The sequence below is a fragment of the Bombina bombina genome, chromosome 6, assembly GCF_027579735.1.
Source record: "Bombina bombina isolate aBomBom1 chromosome 6, aBomBom1.pri, whole genome shotgun sequence".
Classification (NCBI taxonomy): Eukaryota; Metazoa; Chordata; class Amphibia; order Anura; family Bombinatoridae; genus Bombina; species Bombina bombina.
The window spans coordinates 55,461,907-55,477,331 of record NC_069504.1 but is presented as its reverse complement, the minus strand read 5'-3'; the positions used below and the strand labels follow the sequence as shown (position 1 = coordinate 55,477,331).

At 37.9% G+C, this 15,425-nt stretch overlaps 1 protein-coding gene across 1 annotated transcript in view; it reads left to right on the top strand.

Annotated features, from left to right (window-relative positions):
* ASB13 (ankyrin repeat and SOCS box containing 13) overlaps window positions 1-9,140 on the top strand; it is an 86,741-nt gene extending 77,601 nt beyond the window's left edge. Inside the window, exons 5-6 of the mRNA XM_053716406.1 lie at window positions 174-365; window positions 8,433-9,140. Coding sequence (XP_053572381.1) covers window positions 174-365; window positions 8,433-8,560 — 320 coding nt within the window. The 3' untranslated portion in view covers window positions 8,561-9,140. The remainder of the gene's footprint in view (window positions 1-173; window positions 366-8,432) is intronic.
* Window positions 9,141-15,425: the final 6,285 nt, after the last annotated feature.

The window sequence follows — 15,425 nt, the reverse complement described above, 5'->3', positions numbered from 1 at the left end:
TGGCCCCAGATTGGCTCCTTCGGTTTGGTTATTGAAATACAATGCATTTCATTTATTTTCATACTCACGCAGTATGTTAGTTTATTGCAAAAACATTTTTGTGTGCCAATACTTTATTACATAAGTCTAAAACAGCCAATCAGCATTAAATTCTCTCTTTTGGGTTGTCCCAGGAGCAAATGTTAACGCAGCAAAACTGCACGAAACTGCACTGCACCATGCAGCAAAAGTGAAGAATAAAGATCTCATCAAGATGCTTGTTGAATTTGGGGGAAATGTGTACGCAAGAGACAATAGGGGGAAAAAGCCGTCAGATTACAGCTGGCCAAACAGTCCCACTGCCAAGTGCTTTGAATATTATGAAAGTGAGTATGGGCTCTTTATTTTACCTCAGTATCTTTTTGTTAAAAAATCACATTGGTTGGGGAGTTAATTATGATTTGAATATAATATAAAAGCATATTTAATTATTGTGAAAAAAGACGGCTGTATGATCTACTACATTAACAGTGTAAACAATGTGTCTTAAAGGGAAATGAAGCCCAACATTTTTCTTTCATGATATAGGTAGAACATACAATTTTAAACAACTTTCCAATTTACTTCTATTATCAAAATTGCTTCATACTCTTGATATGCTTTGTTGAAGGAGCAGCAATGCACTACTGGTTTCTAACTGAACACATGGGTGAGCCAATGACAGTCGGTATACATAGGCAGCCACCAATCAGCAGTGAGAACTTAGGTTCTTTGCTGCTCCTGAGCTTTCCTATATAAACCTTTCAGCAAAGGATAACAAGAGAAGTAAGTAAATAAAATAATAGAAGTAAATTGGAAAGTTGTTTAAAATTGTATGTTCTGTCTAAATCATGAATGTATAATAATGACTTTACTGTCCCTTTAAGTATATGTTTAATCCTTAAATGGGCCTTTAAAGGACCAGTAAATACAGTAGATTTGCATAATGAACAAATACATGATAAAAAGACAATGCAATAGCACTTTGTCTGAACTTCATGTAAGTAGCAGATTTTTTTCTGACAATTTTCAAAGTTATGTCTATTTCTATTCCTCCTGTATCATGTGACAGCCATCAGCCAATCACAAATGCATATACGTATAGTCTGTATATTCTTGCACATGCTCAGTAGGAGCTGGTGGCTCAAACAGTTTAAATATAAAAAGACTGTGCATTTTGTTAATGGAACTAAATTGGAAAGTTGTTTAAAATGTCATGTCCTTTAATCTAGATCAAGCAAGATTGCAAACTCACAGCAATATCCGCTTGATTAATTAATCAGATATTCAAAATACAGCCAAATAGTGCAGAGAAAAGTACTTGTACACGTGCACAACTTTATATCCAAATAGAGATTTCTGTGTTTATGTCCCTAGGAGTACACAGGATCCTTTAAGTTAAGTTGCATAAAAAATACTGAAAATAAAAAAACACTTAAAAAATCAGAAAACCACTGAAATACAATTTCTCAGGTTGTTTTTTAAGTACTGCTTGAGAACACGTTTAGTTTTTTTCAAGCATTGCTTGAAAACTCGTTGCCTTTAGCATATATATCGGGCCATGTATTTTTTCCTGCGTTTCTCTTTGAATAAGTGAAAATAGGATTAAAGTGAACGTGCTTGAAAATACACAGCGTTTAAAAAAATAAAATAAAGCCCTAAACACATTTTAAACATTGCTTTTTATGCCTAATGTTAAGAACCAGAGAGCTATGTAAAATAAAACAGTGGTAGACTGTCTCATATACTTATCTGAAATACAGGTGTAAGGTCAGGATAGACATATAACTGAATGTCTTACTCTGCAAGCAAAAGTCCATGATAATTAGCTTAAAGATAATGGGCTACATTTATCATGTTTGGGCAGACAATGTTCCTAACCAGACAGCCTATTCTCCTAGGATTGCTATGAATGGGCATCACCTGCTGGTCACATTTATTATTGCACTAGCAACCTCTCATGCAATGGGGGGTAGTTATCAAGCCGTCTACTTTTCTGGCTTCGCCGGCCCAATACGCCCGCCTAAGCTCGCCTACCTTCGCCGCCGCGGACCTTGAATACGTTTGCCTAAGTTATCAAATAAAGCTGTCAAAAAGCCGCGGGGCGATGAGCAGCGGACTGTGACAGTTATCACTCATCCGATCTCGCTGCCCTTCGGCTTTTTCCCAGCTTTATTGCTAGCCTGTCACTAAGCACTCACACTAAACTGCACTGTTCTACCCCCTATACCGGCGCCCCCGGAGCCTCCCGCAACTCAATAAAGTTACTAACCCCTAAACTGCCGCTCCTAGACCCTGCCGCAAGTCTTATAAATGTATTAACCCCTAAACCGCCGCTCCTAGACCCCGCCGCAACTCTTATAAATGTATTAACCCCTAAACCGCCGCTCCTAGACCCCGCCGCAACTCTTATAAATGTATTAACCCCTAAACCGCCGCTCCTAGACCCTGCCGCAACTCTTATAAATGTATTAACCCCTAAACCGCCGCTCCTAGACCCTGCCGCAACTCTTATAAATGTATTAACCCCTAAACCGCCGCTCCCGGACACCGCTGCCACCTACAGTATACCTAGTAACCCCTATCCTGCCCCCCCTACACCGTCGCCCTCCATTATAAAATTATTAACCCCTATCCTGCTGATCCCGCACCTCTCCGCAACTAAATAAATAGTTTAACCCCTAAACCGCCGCTCCCTGAACCCGCCGCAACCTATATTAAGCCTATTAACCCCTATCCTGCCCCCCCTACACCGTCGCCACCTATAATAAATTTATTAACCCCTATACTGCCCCCCACTACGCCGCCGCCACTGTAATAAAATTATTAACCCCTAAACCTAAGTCTAACCCTAACGCCCCCCTAACTTAAATATTAATTAAATAAATCTAAATAAATTAACTCTTATTAACTAAATGAATCCTATTTAAAACTAAATACTTACCTTTAAAATAAACCCTAATATAGCTACAATATAAATAATAATTATATTCTAGCTATCTTAGGATTTATATTTATTTGACAGGTAACTTTCAATTTATTTTAACCATGTACAATAACTATTAAATAGTTATTAACTATTTAATAGCTTACCTAGCTAAAATAAAGAGAAATGTACCTGTGAAATAAATCCTAACCTAAGTTACAATTACACCTAACACTACACTATACTTTAATAAATTATTCCTATTTAAAAATAAATACTTACCTGTAAAATAAACACTAAGATAGCTACAATATAATTAATAATTATATTATAGCTATCTTAGGATTTATATTTATTTTACAGGTAACTTTGTATTTATTTTAGCTAGTTAGAATAGTTATTAAATAGTTATTAACTATTTAATAACTACCTAGCTAAAAGAAATCCAAAATTACCTGTAAAATAAATCCTAACCTAAGTTACAATTAAACCTAATACTACACTATCATTAAATTAACTAAATAAACTACCTACAAATAACTACAATTAAATACAATTACATAAACTAACTAAAGTACAAAAAATAAAAAAAGCTAAGTTACAAAAAATAAAAAAATAAGTTACAAACATGTTAAAAATATTACAACAATTTTAAGCTACTTACACCTAATCTAAGCCCCCTAATAAAATAACAAACCCCCCAAAATAAGAAAAATCCCTACCCTATTCTAAATTAAATAAATTTCAAAGCTATTTTACCTTACCAGCCCTTAAAAGGGCCATTTGTGGGGGCATGCCCCAAAAAGTTCAGCTCTTTTGCCTGTAAAAGAAAAATACAACCCCCCCAACATTAAAACCCACCACCCACATACCCCTAATCTAACCCAAACCCCCCTTACAAAAACCTAACACTAATCCCCTGAAGATCATCCTACCTTGAGTCGTCTTCACTCAGCCGAGCCACCGATGGAACTGAAGAGGGGAAGAAGTTAATCCTCCAAGCGGCGCTGAAGAAATCTTCCATCCGATGAAGTCATCATCCAGGCGGCGCTGAAGAAGTCTTTGATCCGGCCGATGTAATCTTCCAAGAGGCGCTGAAGATGTCTTCTATCCGGGCGAAGTCATCTTCCAAGCCGGGTCTTGAATCTTCCTTCCGCCGACGCGGAACCACCTTCTTCACCGACGGACTATGACGAATGACGGCTCCTTTAAGGGACGTCATCCAAGATGGCGTCCCCTCAATTCCAATTGGCTGATAGGATTCTATCAGCCAATCGGAATTAAGGTAGGAAAATCTGATTGGCTGATGGAATCAGCCAATCAGATTCAAGTTCAATCCGATTGGCTGATCCAATCAGCCAATCAGATTGAGCTTGCATTCTATTGGCTGATCGGAACAGCCAATAGAATGCGAGCTCAATCTGATTGGCTGATTCCATCAGCCAATCAGATTTTCCTACCTTAATTCCGATTGGCTGATAGAATCCTATCAGCCAATCGGAATTGAGGGGACGCCATCTTGGATGACGTCCCTTAAAGGAGCCGTCATTCGTCGTAGTCCGTCGGTGAAGAAGGTGGTTCCGCGTCGGCGGAAGGAAGATTCAAGACCCGGCTTGGAAGATGACTTCGCCCGGATAGAAGACCTCTTCAGCGCCGCCTGGATGATGACTTCATCGGATGGAAGATTTCTTCAGCGCCGCTTGGAGGATTAACTTCTTCCGCTCCGGATGTCCTCTTCAGTTCCATCGGTGGCTCGGCTGAGTGAAGACGACTCAAGGTAGGATGATCTTCAGGGGATTAGTGTTAGGTTTTTGTAAGGGGGGTTTGGGTTAGATTAGGGGTATGTGGGTGGTGGGTTTTAATGTTGGGGGGGGGGGTTGTATTTTTCTTTTACAGGCAAAAGAGCTGAACTTTTTGGGGCATGCCCCCACAAATGTCCCTTTTAAGGGCTGGTAAGGTAAAAGAGCTTTGAAATTTATTTAATTTAGAATAGGGTAGGGATTTTTCTTATTTTGGGGGGGTTTGTTATTTTATTAGGGGGCTTAGATTAGGTGTAAGTAGCTTAAAATTGTTGTAATATTTTTAACATGTTTGTAACCTATTTTTTTATTTTTTGTAACTTAGCTTTTTTATTTTTTGTACTTTAGTTAGTTTATGTAATTGTATTTAATTGTAGTTATTTGTAGGTAGTTTATTTAATTAATTTAATGATAGTGTAGTGTTAGGTTTAATTGTAACTTAGGTTAGGATTTATTTTACAGGTAATTTTGGATTTCTTTTAGCTAGGTAGTTATTAAATAGTTAATAACTATTTAATAACTATTCTAACTAGCTAAAATAAATACAAAGTTACCTGTCAAATAAATATAAATCCTAAGATAGCTAGAATATAATTATTATTTATATTGTAGCTATATTAGGGTTTATTTTAAAGGTAAGTATTTAGTTTTAAATAGGATTCATTTAGTTAATAAGAGTTAATTTATTTAGATTTATTTAATTAATATTTAAGTTAGGGGGGCGTTAGGGTTAGGGTTAGGTTTAGGGGTTAATAATTTTATTACAGTGGCGGCGGCGTAGTGGGGGGCAGGATAGGGGTTAATAAATTTATTATAGGTGGCGACGGTGTAGGGGGGGCAGATTAGGGGTTAATAAATTAATTATAGGTGGCGACGGTGTAGGGGGGGGCAGGATAGGGGTTAATACATTTAATATAGGTTGCGGCGGGTTCAGGGAGCGGCGGTTTAGGGGTTAATACATTTATTATAGTTGCGGTGGGCTCCGGGAGCGGCGGTTTAGGGGTTAATATGTATAGAGTAGCTTGCGGTGGGCTCCTGGAGCGGCGGTTTAGGGGGTAATAACTTTATTTAGTTGCGGCGGTGTAGGGGGGGGTCAGATTAGCGGTGTTTAGACTCGGGGTACATGTTAGGGTGTTAGGTGCAGACAGTTCCCATAGAAATCAATGGGATGTCTGGCAGCAGCGAACTTGTACTTTCGCTATGGTCAGACTCCCATTGATTCCTATGGGATCCGCCGCCTCCAGGCTGGCGCTTTGAAAACCAGGTATGCTGGGCCGTAAAAGTGCCGAGCGTACCTGCTAGTTTTTTGATAACTAGCAAAAGTAGTGAGAATGTGCCGCACTTGTGTGCGGAACATCTGGAGTGACGTAAGAATCGATCTGTGTCGGACTGAGTCCGGCGGATCGAAGTTTACGTCACAAAATTCTACTTTTGCCGGTATCGAGCCTTTGATAACTAAGGCGAATCAGCCTCGCCACAAATACGCTGCGGAATTCCAGCGTATTTGAGGTTGACGGCTTGATAACTAGGCCCCAATGTCTGGGATGGTTATAAAACTGCTACAATGGCTCTGAAGCTGCCTCTGCAGAATGATACATTAAAGGGACAGTCAACACCAGAATTTTTGTTGTTTTAAAAGATAGATAATCCCTTTATTATCCATTCCCCAGTTTTGCATAACCAACACAGTTATAGTAATATACTTTTTACCTCTGTGATTACCTTGTATCTAGGAACCTTCTTCCAGCCCCCTGATCACATGACATTTTATTTATTATCTTGTGACTTTCATTTTAGCCAATTAGTGCAGTGTCTGCCACAATTCGCGGGCGTGCTCACAATGTTATCTATAGGGATTACCTGGACTAGCTCTCCCCTGCTGTGAAAAGCAAATACAAAAGCATGTGATTAGAGGCGGCCTTCAAGGTCTTAGAAATTATCAAATGAGCCTTGCTAGGTCTAGCTTTCAACTAAGAATAACAAAAGAACAAAGCAAAATTGGTGATAAAAGTAAATTGGAAAGTTGTTTAAAATACCATGCCCTATTTGAAACATGAAAGTTTTTTTTGGACTTGACTGTCCCTTTAAGTGCATTCTAGTCAACATGTTTCTTTGTTTAATATAAATTCAAAATGTATTTTCTTAAAAACTCATGCACTTCTGCTCAGTGAACCAAACATTACTTGTCCCTCTCCACCAGTAAAGTAGAAGGTGGTGCTAATACTGCAGTATTAGATTCAACATATATTTGTACAGTTTTTACTTACCATATTTTTTTCAGGCAATGTATTTGAGATGCCTGACACTGTGCCTTTAATCATAATATCTCACCTTTTTTTAAATAGTTTCTACTAATCCCTCAAAGCCTTGATAGTCCCAGACAGGGGCTGTATGGCAGTGACGCACTAGACCCTTAGAGCATTACTGTTATAGAAAGAACAGGATAGTGGCCCGAAAACTGACCCTTGGAGTACCCTTATAGTGAGAGAAAGGGAGAAGAGGAGGAAAGAAAAGTTGTTTTTTTTAGAAGAGGTTTATTTAATGTATAAAACATAGCAGAGAGGTAGTAGTATAAATATATATATATAAGTATATAGTTTAGGAATCACATGAACAGTTGTCATAGTGGCTTTGGCATTGCTTTGTATGTTTCATTTATTGTATTAGCTCTTATGATGGACCCTGAAGAATGGGAATTTAATTTAAAGTGATATGAAACTGTGCTTCTTTAGTAAAAAAATATATGTTGTTAAATCAAAGTAAATATAAAAAGAAACAGATTGTGTAAACAAAATAGGGCAAACAAGTTGTTTTCTTGCAAACTGAGCACTTATAAATTCTCAGTGTGGCCACTGTCTATAGTGACAAAGGAGAGCAGAAATGCTGAGAACTTAAGTTGTATTCTGTCCTCTTTTGAGCATGGGCAAAAAACTGACTTCCTGTTATTGTTCAATGAATGCCAAAAGAAAAGAAGAAAGCCAGCTAAAGTTGCTTCAGAAGATTTCTGACATTAAAGGGACACTAAACCCAATTTAAAGCTTAGGAGCCGGCCCATTTTAGGTCTAGCACCATGGATAATGCTTGCTTATTGGTGGCTACATTTAGCAAACCAATAAGCAAGCATAACCCAGGTTCTAAACCAAAAATGGGCCAGCTCTTAAGCTTTATATCCCTGCTTTCTAAATATAGATAGCAAGAGAACAAAGAAAAATTATAATAGGAGTAAAATACAAAGCTGCTTAAAATTGCATGCTCTATCTGAATCATTAAAGAAAAAAAAATGGTTTAGTGTCCCTTTAAGCTATATATGACTTCCTGTAGAGAACCCAGCCCCCTGTGACATAACTAATGGACCCTGCACAAATGATTTAAAAAAAAAAAGAAATAAAAGGTAAAATGATGAATCATTTATATTACAATGATTTCTATTAAGTATAACTCACTACTTAGTGATTTTTATTACAACAGCAAAACAGACTGTTTTATATCCCTTTAATGAATATATTTAAGTTTTTTTCTTACCCACCCTACTTTTTATATGCAAGTTTTCAACTGTTTATTTAGTATGCAAGAGTTACATTATGTAGGATTATATCCTGAGGGTCAGGATTTGTACTCATATTTATGGAATGTTGGCATGAAAATATTTAAGATTTTATTTCCTTCTTTTAAATTGTTTTAATTCACAGAGACACCCAGGACATTGTCACAGGTTTGTCGACTAAACCTCAGAAAAGTTCTTGGTCCAAAAGCAGGAGAGAAAGTGTACAAATTAAATATCCCTCGAAGGCTGATTGCGTATCTCCTCTACAACTGAATGTATTACATCAATGGACACTGGGTTGTCCCAAAGTTCAAGAGTACAACAAGTAAAAGTGAATTCCATGTAATACCGTTCAGTGCTGGAATTCTCCAAGCTCTATAGATGATGGTATAAACTTATGCATGGTATTGCTGCTTCCTACTGCTGTGACTTGTATCTTGTTCTTTTATTTTTGTGAATGCTGGAATTAGGGAGTTGTGGGGTATTTTACAGCGGGTGGTTCTTCTGATCTACAATGAAGAAAATATGGAAATACTATCAAGACCTCAAACATCTGACTTTCAAACCTAAATGATCTTAACATTTTTTATTTTTGTTTTGCACAAAAACTATTACATAAGATCACTCACTCAAAAGGTTTTGCATGTTCTATAGAACCTGAATAGAGGACCTGAAAACGCTAATCTACAAATCTGAATGGTTGTTGTCAGTAATTGTGCTATAATTGCACTGTATTTAAATATTATAACAGTGTTAAATATGTAAATCTATATCTATTATTGATTGTATATTTCCCTATGGGTATTGGTCATCTAGTGTTGTATAATAAACACATTTGTCGGTTTACATTAAATATTTTGTTTTTGGCTTATGACATAAAACACGGAATTACAAGACTGAACAAGAGTGTGTAAATTATCTGAATGCATTAATATCAGGGTTAGTGACTGTTTTATTTATCAGGGTGGTGTGTTGACATAACAGGTGATGTATCTCCAGAAAACAGGTTCTTAGTTAACCAATATGGGGGGCATACTTGAGTAAGTGCTAAGTGGGCCGGACACACCATCCTGGGGACAAAGGGTCATTTGTGCATTGAAAGTCATAAGAAGAAGGGGAGGTGAATGTGATGCATAGTGACAGAGTTTGTATATACCTGGCTAGATAACTCATGAGTCTGGGTGTTAAAGGGACAGTATACACTGATTTTCATATAACTGCATGTAATAGACACTACTATAAAGAATAATATGCACATATACTGATATAAAAATCCAGTGTGAAACCTTTTAAAACTTACTTATAAGCCTCCAGTTTAGCACTGTTGATGAGGTTAGGCTGGGACACCCACTGCAATGGGCTAGGAAATCAAGAAGAGCAGACATTTCCCCCTTCCCTGCATAATGAAAAGACCTATTACATACACAACCAGGAATCTGTAGACATCAGTATACATCTAAACGTTGCGGCTTGGTTAGGAGTCTAAAATTAGCACAATGTTATTTAAAAATAAGCAAAAACTATCCATCATTACAAAAACACTACCAGATGGCTAAATAAATGGATCATCTACAAAAACATTTATGCAAAGAAAAATCTATGGTACAATGTCCCTTTAATATTTTAGTAGGAATCATCTCCTTAATTACAACTCTGATATTAACTAAAGTAAGTATTTGGTAAATGCTAGTGTACTTTTAAAAAGCCATTAAAAACATTTTTTCTTTTAATTTCAGATAGAGTATGTAATTTTCCTGTTTAATTCACATTTGCTTTGTTCTCTTGGTATCCTTTTTTGAAGCAGTAGCAATGCACTACTAGGAGCTAGCTAGACAACATAAGGTGAGCCAATGACAAAAGAATATGTGATCAGCAGCTAGCTCTCAGTAGTGCATTACTACCCCTGAGCCTACCTAGGCATGCTTTTCAACAAAGGATACCAAGAGTAAAAACCAAAATGAGATAAAATAACAGTATTGTATAATATTTAAAAAAAATGCATGCTCTGTATCAGGAAAGTTTACAGATATGTAGCATGGTGACTTTACTGTCCCTTTAAATATTAAAGTTGCCAAATTAAAAAAATTGGCTCTAAGCCATACTAGAAAATGAGTGATATTTAATTAATTAAGTCTTGGAGAGAAATGGATGCTGACAATAAAACAATAAACATGAAGACCCACTAGAAGAGATACTTAGGCCTAGATTTGGAGTTTGGCTGGCTAGAAGGGCTGTTTAACGCTCGCGGGCTTTTTTTCTGGCCGCACCATAAAATTAACTCTGGTATCGAGAGTTCAATAAAATGCTGCGTTTAGGCTCCCAAAAAGGAGCGTAGAGCTTTTTTACGCAAATGCAACTCTCGATACCAGAGTTGCTTGACGGACGCGGCCAGCCTCCTCAAAAACGTGCTCGTGCACGATTCTCCCATAGGAACACAATGGGGCTGTTTGAGCTGAAAAAAAACCTAACACCTGCAAAAAAGCAGCGTTCAGCTCCTAACGCAGCCCCATTGTTTCCTATGGGGAAACACTTCCTACGTCTGCACCTAACACTCTAACATGAACCCCGAGTCTAAACACCCCTAACCTTACACTTATTAACCCCTAATCTGCCGCCCCCGCTATCGCTGACCCCTGCATATTATTATTAACCCCTAATCTGCCGCTCCGTACACCGCCGCAACCTACGTTATCCCTATGTACCCCTAATCTGCTGCCCCTAACACCGCCGACCCCTATATTATATTTATTAACCCCTAACCTGCCCCTCACAACGTCGCCGACACCTGCCTACACTTATTAACCCCTAATCTGCCGACCGGACCTGAGCGCTACTATAATAAATGTATTAACCCCTAACCTGCCTCACTAACCCTATCATAAATAGTATTAACCCCTAATCTGCCCTCCCTAACATCGCCGACACCTACCTTCAATTATTAACCCCTAATCTGACGACCGGAGCTCATCGCTACTATAATAAATGGATTAACCCCTAAAGCTAAGTCTAATCCTAACACTAACTCCCCCCTAACTTAATATAATTAAATCTAACGAAAAGTAATTAACTCTTATTAATAAATTATTCCTATTTAAAGCTAAATACTTACCTGTAAAATAAATCCTAATATAGCTACAATATAAATTATAATTATATTGTAGCTATTTTAGGGATTAATATTTCTATTTTACAGGTTAACTTTGTAATTATTTTAACCAGGTACAATAGATATTAATAGTTCCGATCAGCCAACAGAATGCAAGCTCAATCTGATTGGCTGATTGGATCAGCCAATCGGATTGAACTTGATTCTGATTGGCTGATTCCATCAGCCAATCAGAATATTCCTACCTTAATTCGATTGGCTGATAGAATCCTACAGCCAATCGGAATTCGAGGGACGCCATCTTGGATGACGTCCCTTAAAGGAACCGTCATTCGTCGGGAGACAACGGAAGAAGAGGATGGATCCGCGTCGGCTGCTTCAAGATGGACCCGATCCGCACCGGATGGAAGAAGATCGAAGATGCCGCTTGGAGAAGATGTTTGCCGGTCCGGATGTCCTCTTCTTGCCGGATAGGAGGAAGACTTTGGAGCCTCTTCTGGACCTCTTCAGCACCGGATGCCAGGACGGATCGGTGATACCTGGATCGTGAAGACAAGGTAGGAAGATCTTCAGGGGCTTAGTGTTAGGTTTATTTAAGGGGGGTTTGGGTTAGATTAGGGGTATGTGGGTGGTGGGTTGTAATGTTGGGGGGGGGGGGGTATTGTATGTTTTTTTTGACAGGCAAAAGAGCTGATTTTCTTGGGGCATGCCCCGTAAAGGGCCCGGTTCAGGGCTGGTAAGGTAAAAGAGCTTTTACATTTATTAATTTAGAATAGGGTAGGGAATTTTTTATTTTGGGGGTCTTTGTTATTTTATTAGGGGGCTTAGAGTAGGTGTAATTAGTTTTAAAATTGTTGTAATATATTTCTAATGTTGGTAAATATTTTTTTATTTTTTGTAACTTAGTTCTTTTTTATTTTTTGTACTTTAGTTAGTTTATGTAATTGTAGTTATTTCGTAGCAATTGTATTTTAATTTATTTATTGATAGTGTAGTGTTAGGTTAATTGTAGGTAATTGTAGGTAGTTTATATTAATTTATTTTATTGATAGGGTAGTGTTAGTTTTATTATAACTTAGGTTAGGATTTATTTTACAGGTAAATTTGTTATTATTTTAACTAGGTAACTATTAATAGTTCTTAACTATTTAATAGCTATTGTACCTGGTTAAATAATTACAAAGTTACCTGTAAAAATAATATTAATCCTAAAATAGCTACAATATAATTATAATTTATATTGGTAGCATATATTAGGATTTATTTTACAGGTAAGTATTTAGCTTTAAATAGGAATAATTTATTTAATAAGAGTTAATTAATTTCGTTAGATTTTAAAATTATATTTAAGTTAGGGGGTGTAGCGGTGTTAGTGTTAGGGTTAGACTTAGCTTTAGGGGTTAATCCATTTATTATAGTAGCGATGAGCTCCCGGTCGTCAGATTAGGGGTTAATAATTGAAGGTAGGTGTCGGCGATGTTAGGGAGGGCAGGATTAGGGGTTAATACTATTTATGATAGGGTTAGTGAGGCGGGTTAGGGGTTAATACATTTATTATAGTAGCGCTCAGGTCGGTCGGGCAGATTAGGGTTAATAAGTGTAGGAGGTGTCGGCGACGTTGTGTGGGGGCAGTGTTAGGGGTTAATAAATATAATACAGGGGTCGGCGGGGTTAGGGGCAGCAGATTAGGGGTACATAAGTATTACGTAGTTGGCGGGCGGCAGATTAGGGGTTAAAAATTTTAATCGAGTGTCGGCGATGTGGGGGGGACCTCGGTTTAGGGGTACATAGGTAGTTTATGGGTGTTAGTGTACTTTAGGGTACAGTAGTTAAGAGCTTTATGAACTGGCGTTAGCCAGAGAAAGCTCTTAACTCCTGCTATTTTCCTGCGGCTGGAGTTTTGTTCGTTAGGAGCTCTAACGCTTCACTTCAGAAACGACTCTAAATACCAGCGTTAGAAAGATCCATTGAAAAGATAGGATACGCAATTGAAGTAAGGGGATCTGCGGTTATGGAAAAGTTGCGGCCTGAAAAGTGAGCGTTAGACCCTTTAATCACTGACTCCAAATACCGGGGTAGCCTAAACCAGCGTTAGGAGCCTCTAACGCTGGTTTTCACGGCTACCGCCGAACTCTAAATCTAGGCCTTAGAATCTTATTAGAATAAAACATTTTATATTCATTTTGTTATGTAACCGCTGATATAACGTAATATAAATGATGTTTCTGAACTTTATTAGTTTAGTACTAGGTGTGACATATTATTTAGTAAGCTTGGCACGATAATGTGATTCATATGTACAAAATGTTCAGTGATGAAATAGGAGGTAAAAGAAAGTAAATCTAGTGAATGACAAGGAAGTGTTGGCGCAAGATTTAACACTTTAAAAGCCAGATGTCGTAACAGGCGGTTGGTCTAGGAGAGTGAGTTCTGTCCCTGCAAGCAGTAAAGCGTTCTGTACCTTTAAGGAGGCCTAGAAGATCAATATATTATCTCTCTCTGCAGCACGAGGCTCCTTGTGCATTGAGTTATTGTTCCTCTTACTCTGGCAGTTTTCTATTTGGAATATACTGGTTTGACTTTTGTTTTCCCCTGACTACGCTTCTATATCTAAGGGACAGTCAAACCCAGAATTTTTATTGTTTTTAAGATAGATTATACCTTTATTCTCCAGTTTTGCATAACCAATCACAGTTTTAATAATACATTTTTACCTCTGTGATTACTCTGCAAACTGCCCCCTTATTTTAGTTCTCTTTTAACAGACTTGCATTTCAGCCATTCAGTGACTGACTCCTAGGTAACACCCCGTGAGTGAGCTCAATGTTATCTATATGAAAAAAACTGTCAAAATACCTCTCACACAAGAGGCGGCTTTAAAGGTCTAAGAAATTAGCATATGAGCCTAATTAGGTTTAAATTTTAACTAAGAATACCAAAGAGAACAAAGCAAAATTGGTGATAAAAGTAAATTGGACAGTTTTTTTCAAACTACATTCCCTATCTGAAGCATGAAAGTTTATTTTGGACTTGACTGTCCCTTTAACCCCTTGTTTTGGACTGACTTGGTATTTGCCTTAACTTATTTTTGGACGCTTGCATTTGTTTAATGATTCTGCACTGCCTTTTATACACTAAGGGTCATTAGGTTTGGAAGCAGATAATCAATGTTACTCTAAGTTGAAATGTACCTGCTCTCCCTTACTAATAAGGTTGAGGCATTCATTATGGACAACATAGATGCCAGATTATCAATATATCCCAACATATTTAACACTTGCACTGAATAATAACAATGTAAATTGTTCATGAAAACATCAAAAGACAACAAATCAGTTTACAGCATCACTAATTAGCTAAAGGACAAAAAAGATTGGAGACTGCAGGTGGCCTCACATATGAAATCCTGTCCAAATAACCCCGCTCATCAGGTCCAATCCAAACTCTACTTCTATTGCTTCACGGTCTCTACTGTGATTAGGGAATGGGTGAATGTTTTGCAAACATTTGAAAAAATTAATTAATTTCTTTCCAATGGCATAGTGAGTCCACAAATATTGGGAATTCAACGCCTGGCCACAGGAGGAGGCAAAGAACACCCCAGCAGAGCTGTTAAGTATCACTCCCTCTTCCCAATAAACCCCAGTCATTCTTTGCCTTGTAAATCTGGGAGGATGTGCGAAGATGGTGTCTGAAGAAAATCAAGTTTTATCCTTTAATGGGTATTTTCCCTGCAAGCAAGGATTGGGGCAATGCTATGTTCATGTAATCCTCTTAGTAAGAGTAATGGTGACTATTAGCTTGTTGGAGGTCGGTGAGGTAGTCCTTCCTTTAACTCCAACAATGTTTGCTAACCCCATATAGAAAACCAGGGTTGGTTACTCTGTTTTTCTTCATGGTCCCTGTCACGTGGTCGGTTGAGGCTGTCAGGACCAGGGAGATTGTACCTGCCCCTGCAGCTGAAGTTCCTAGGTCCCTGTCAGAATGAGGATTTTTCTGTCAGACCGGGAGCTGCTGAGAGCTGCAAGATGG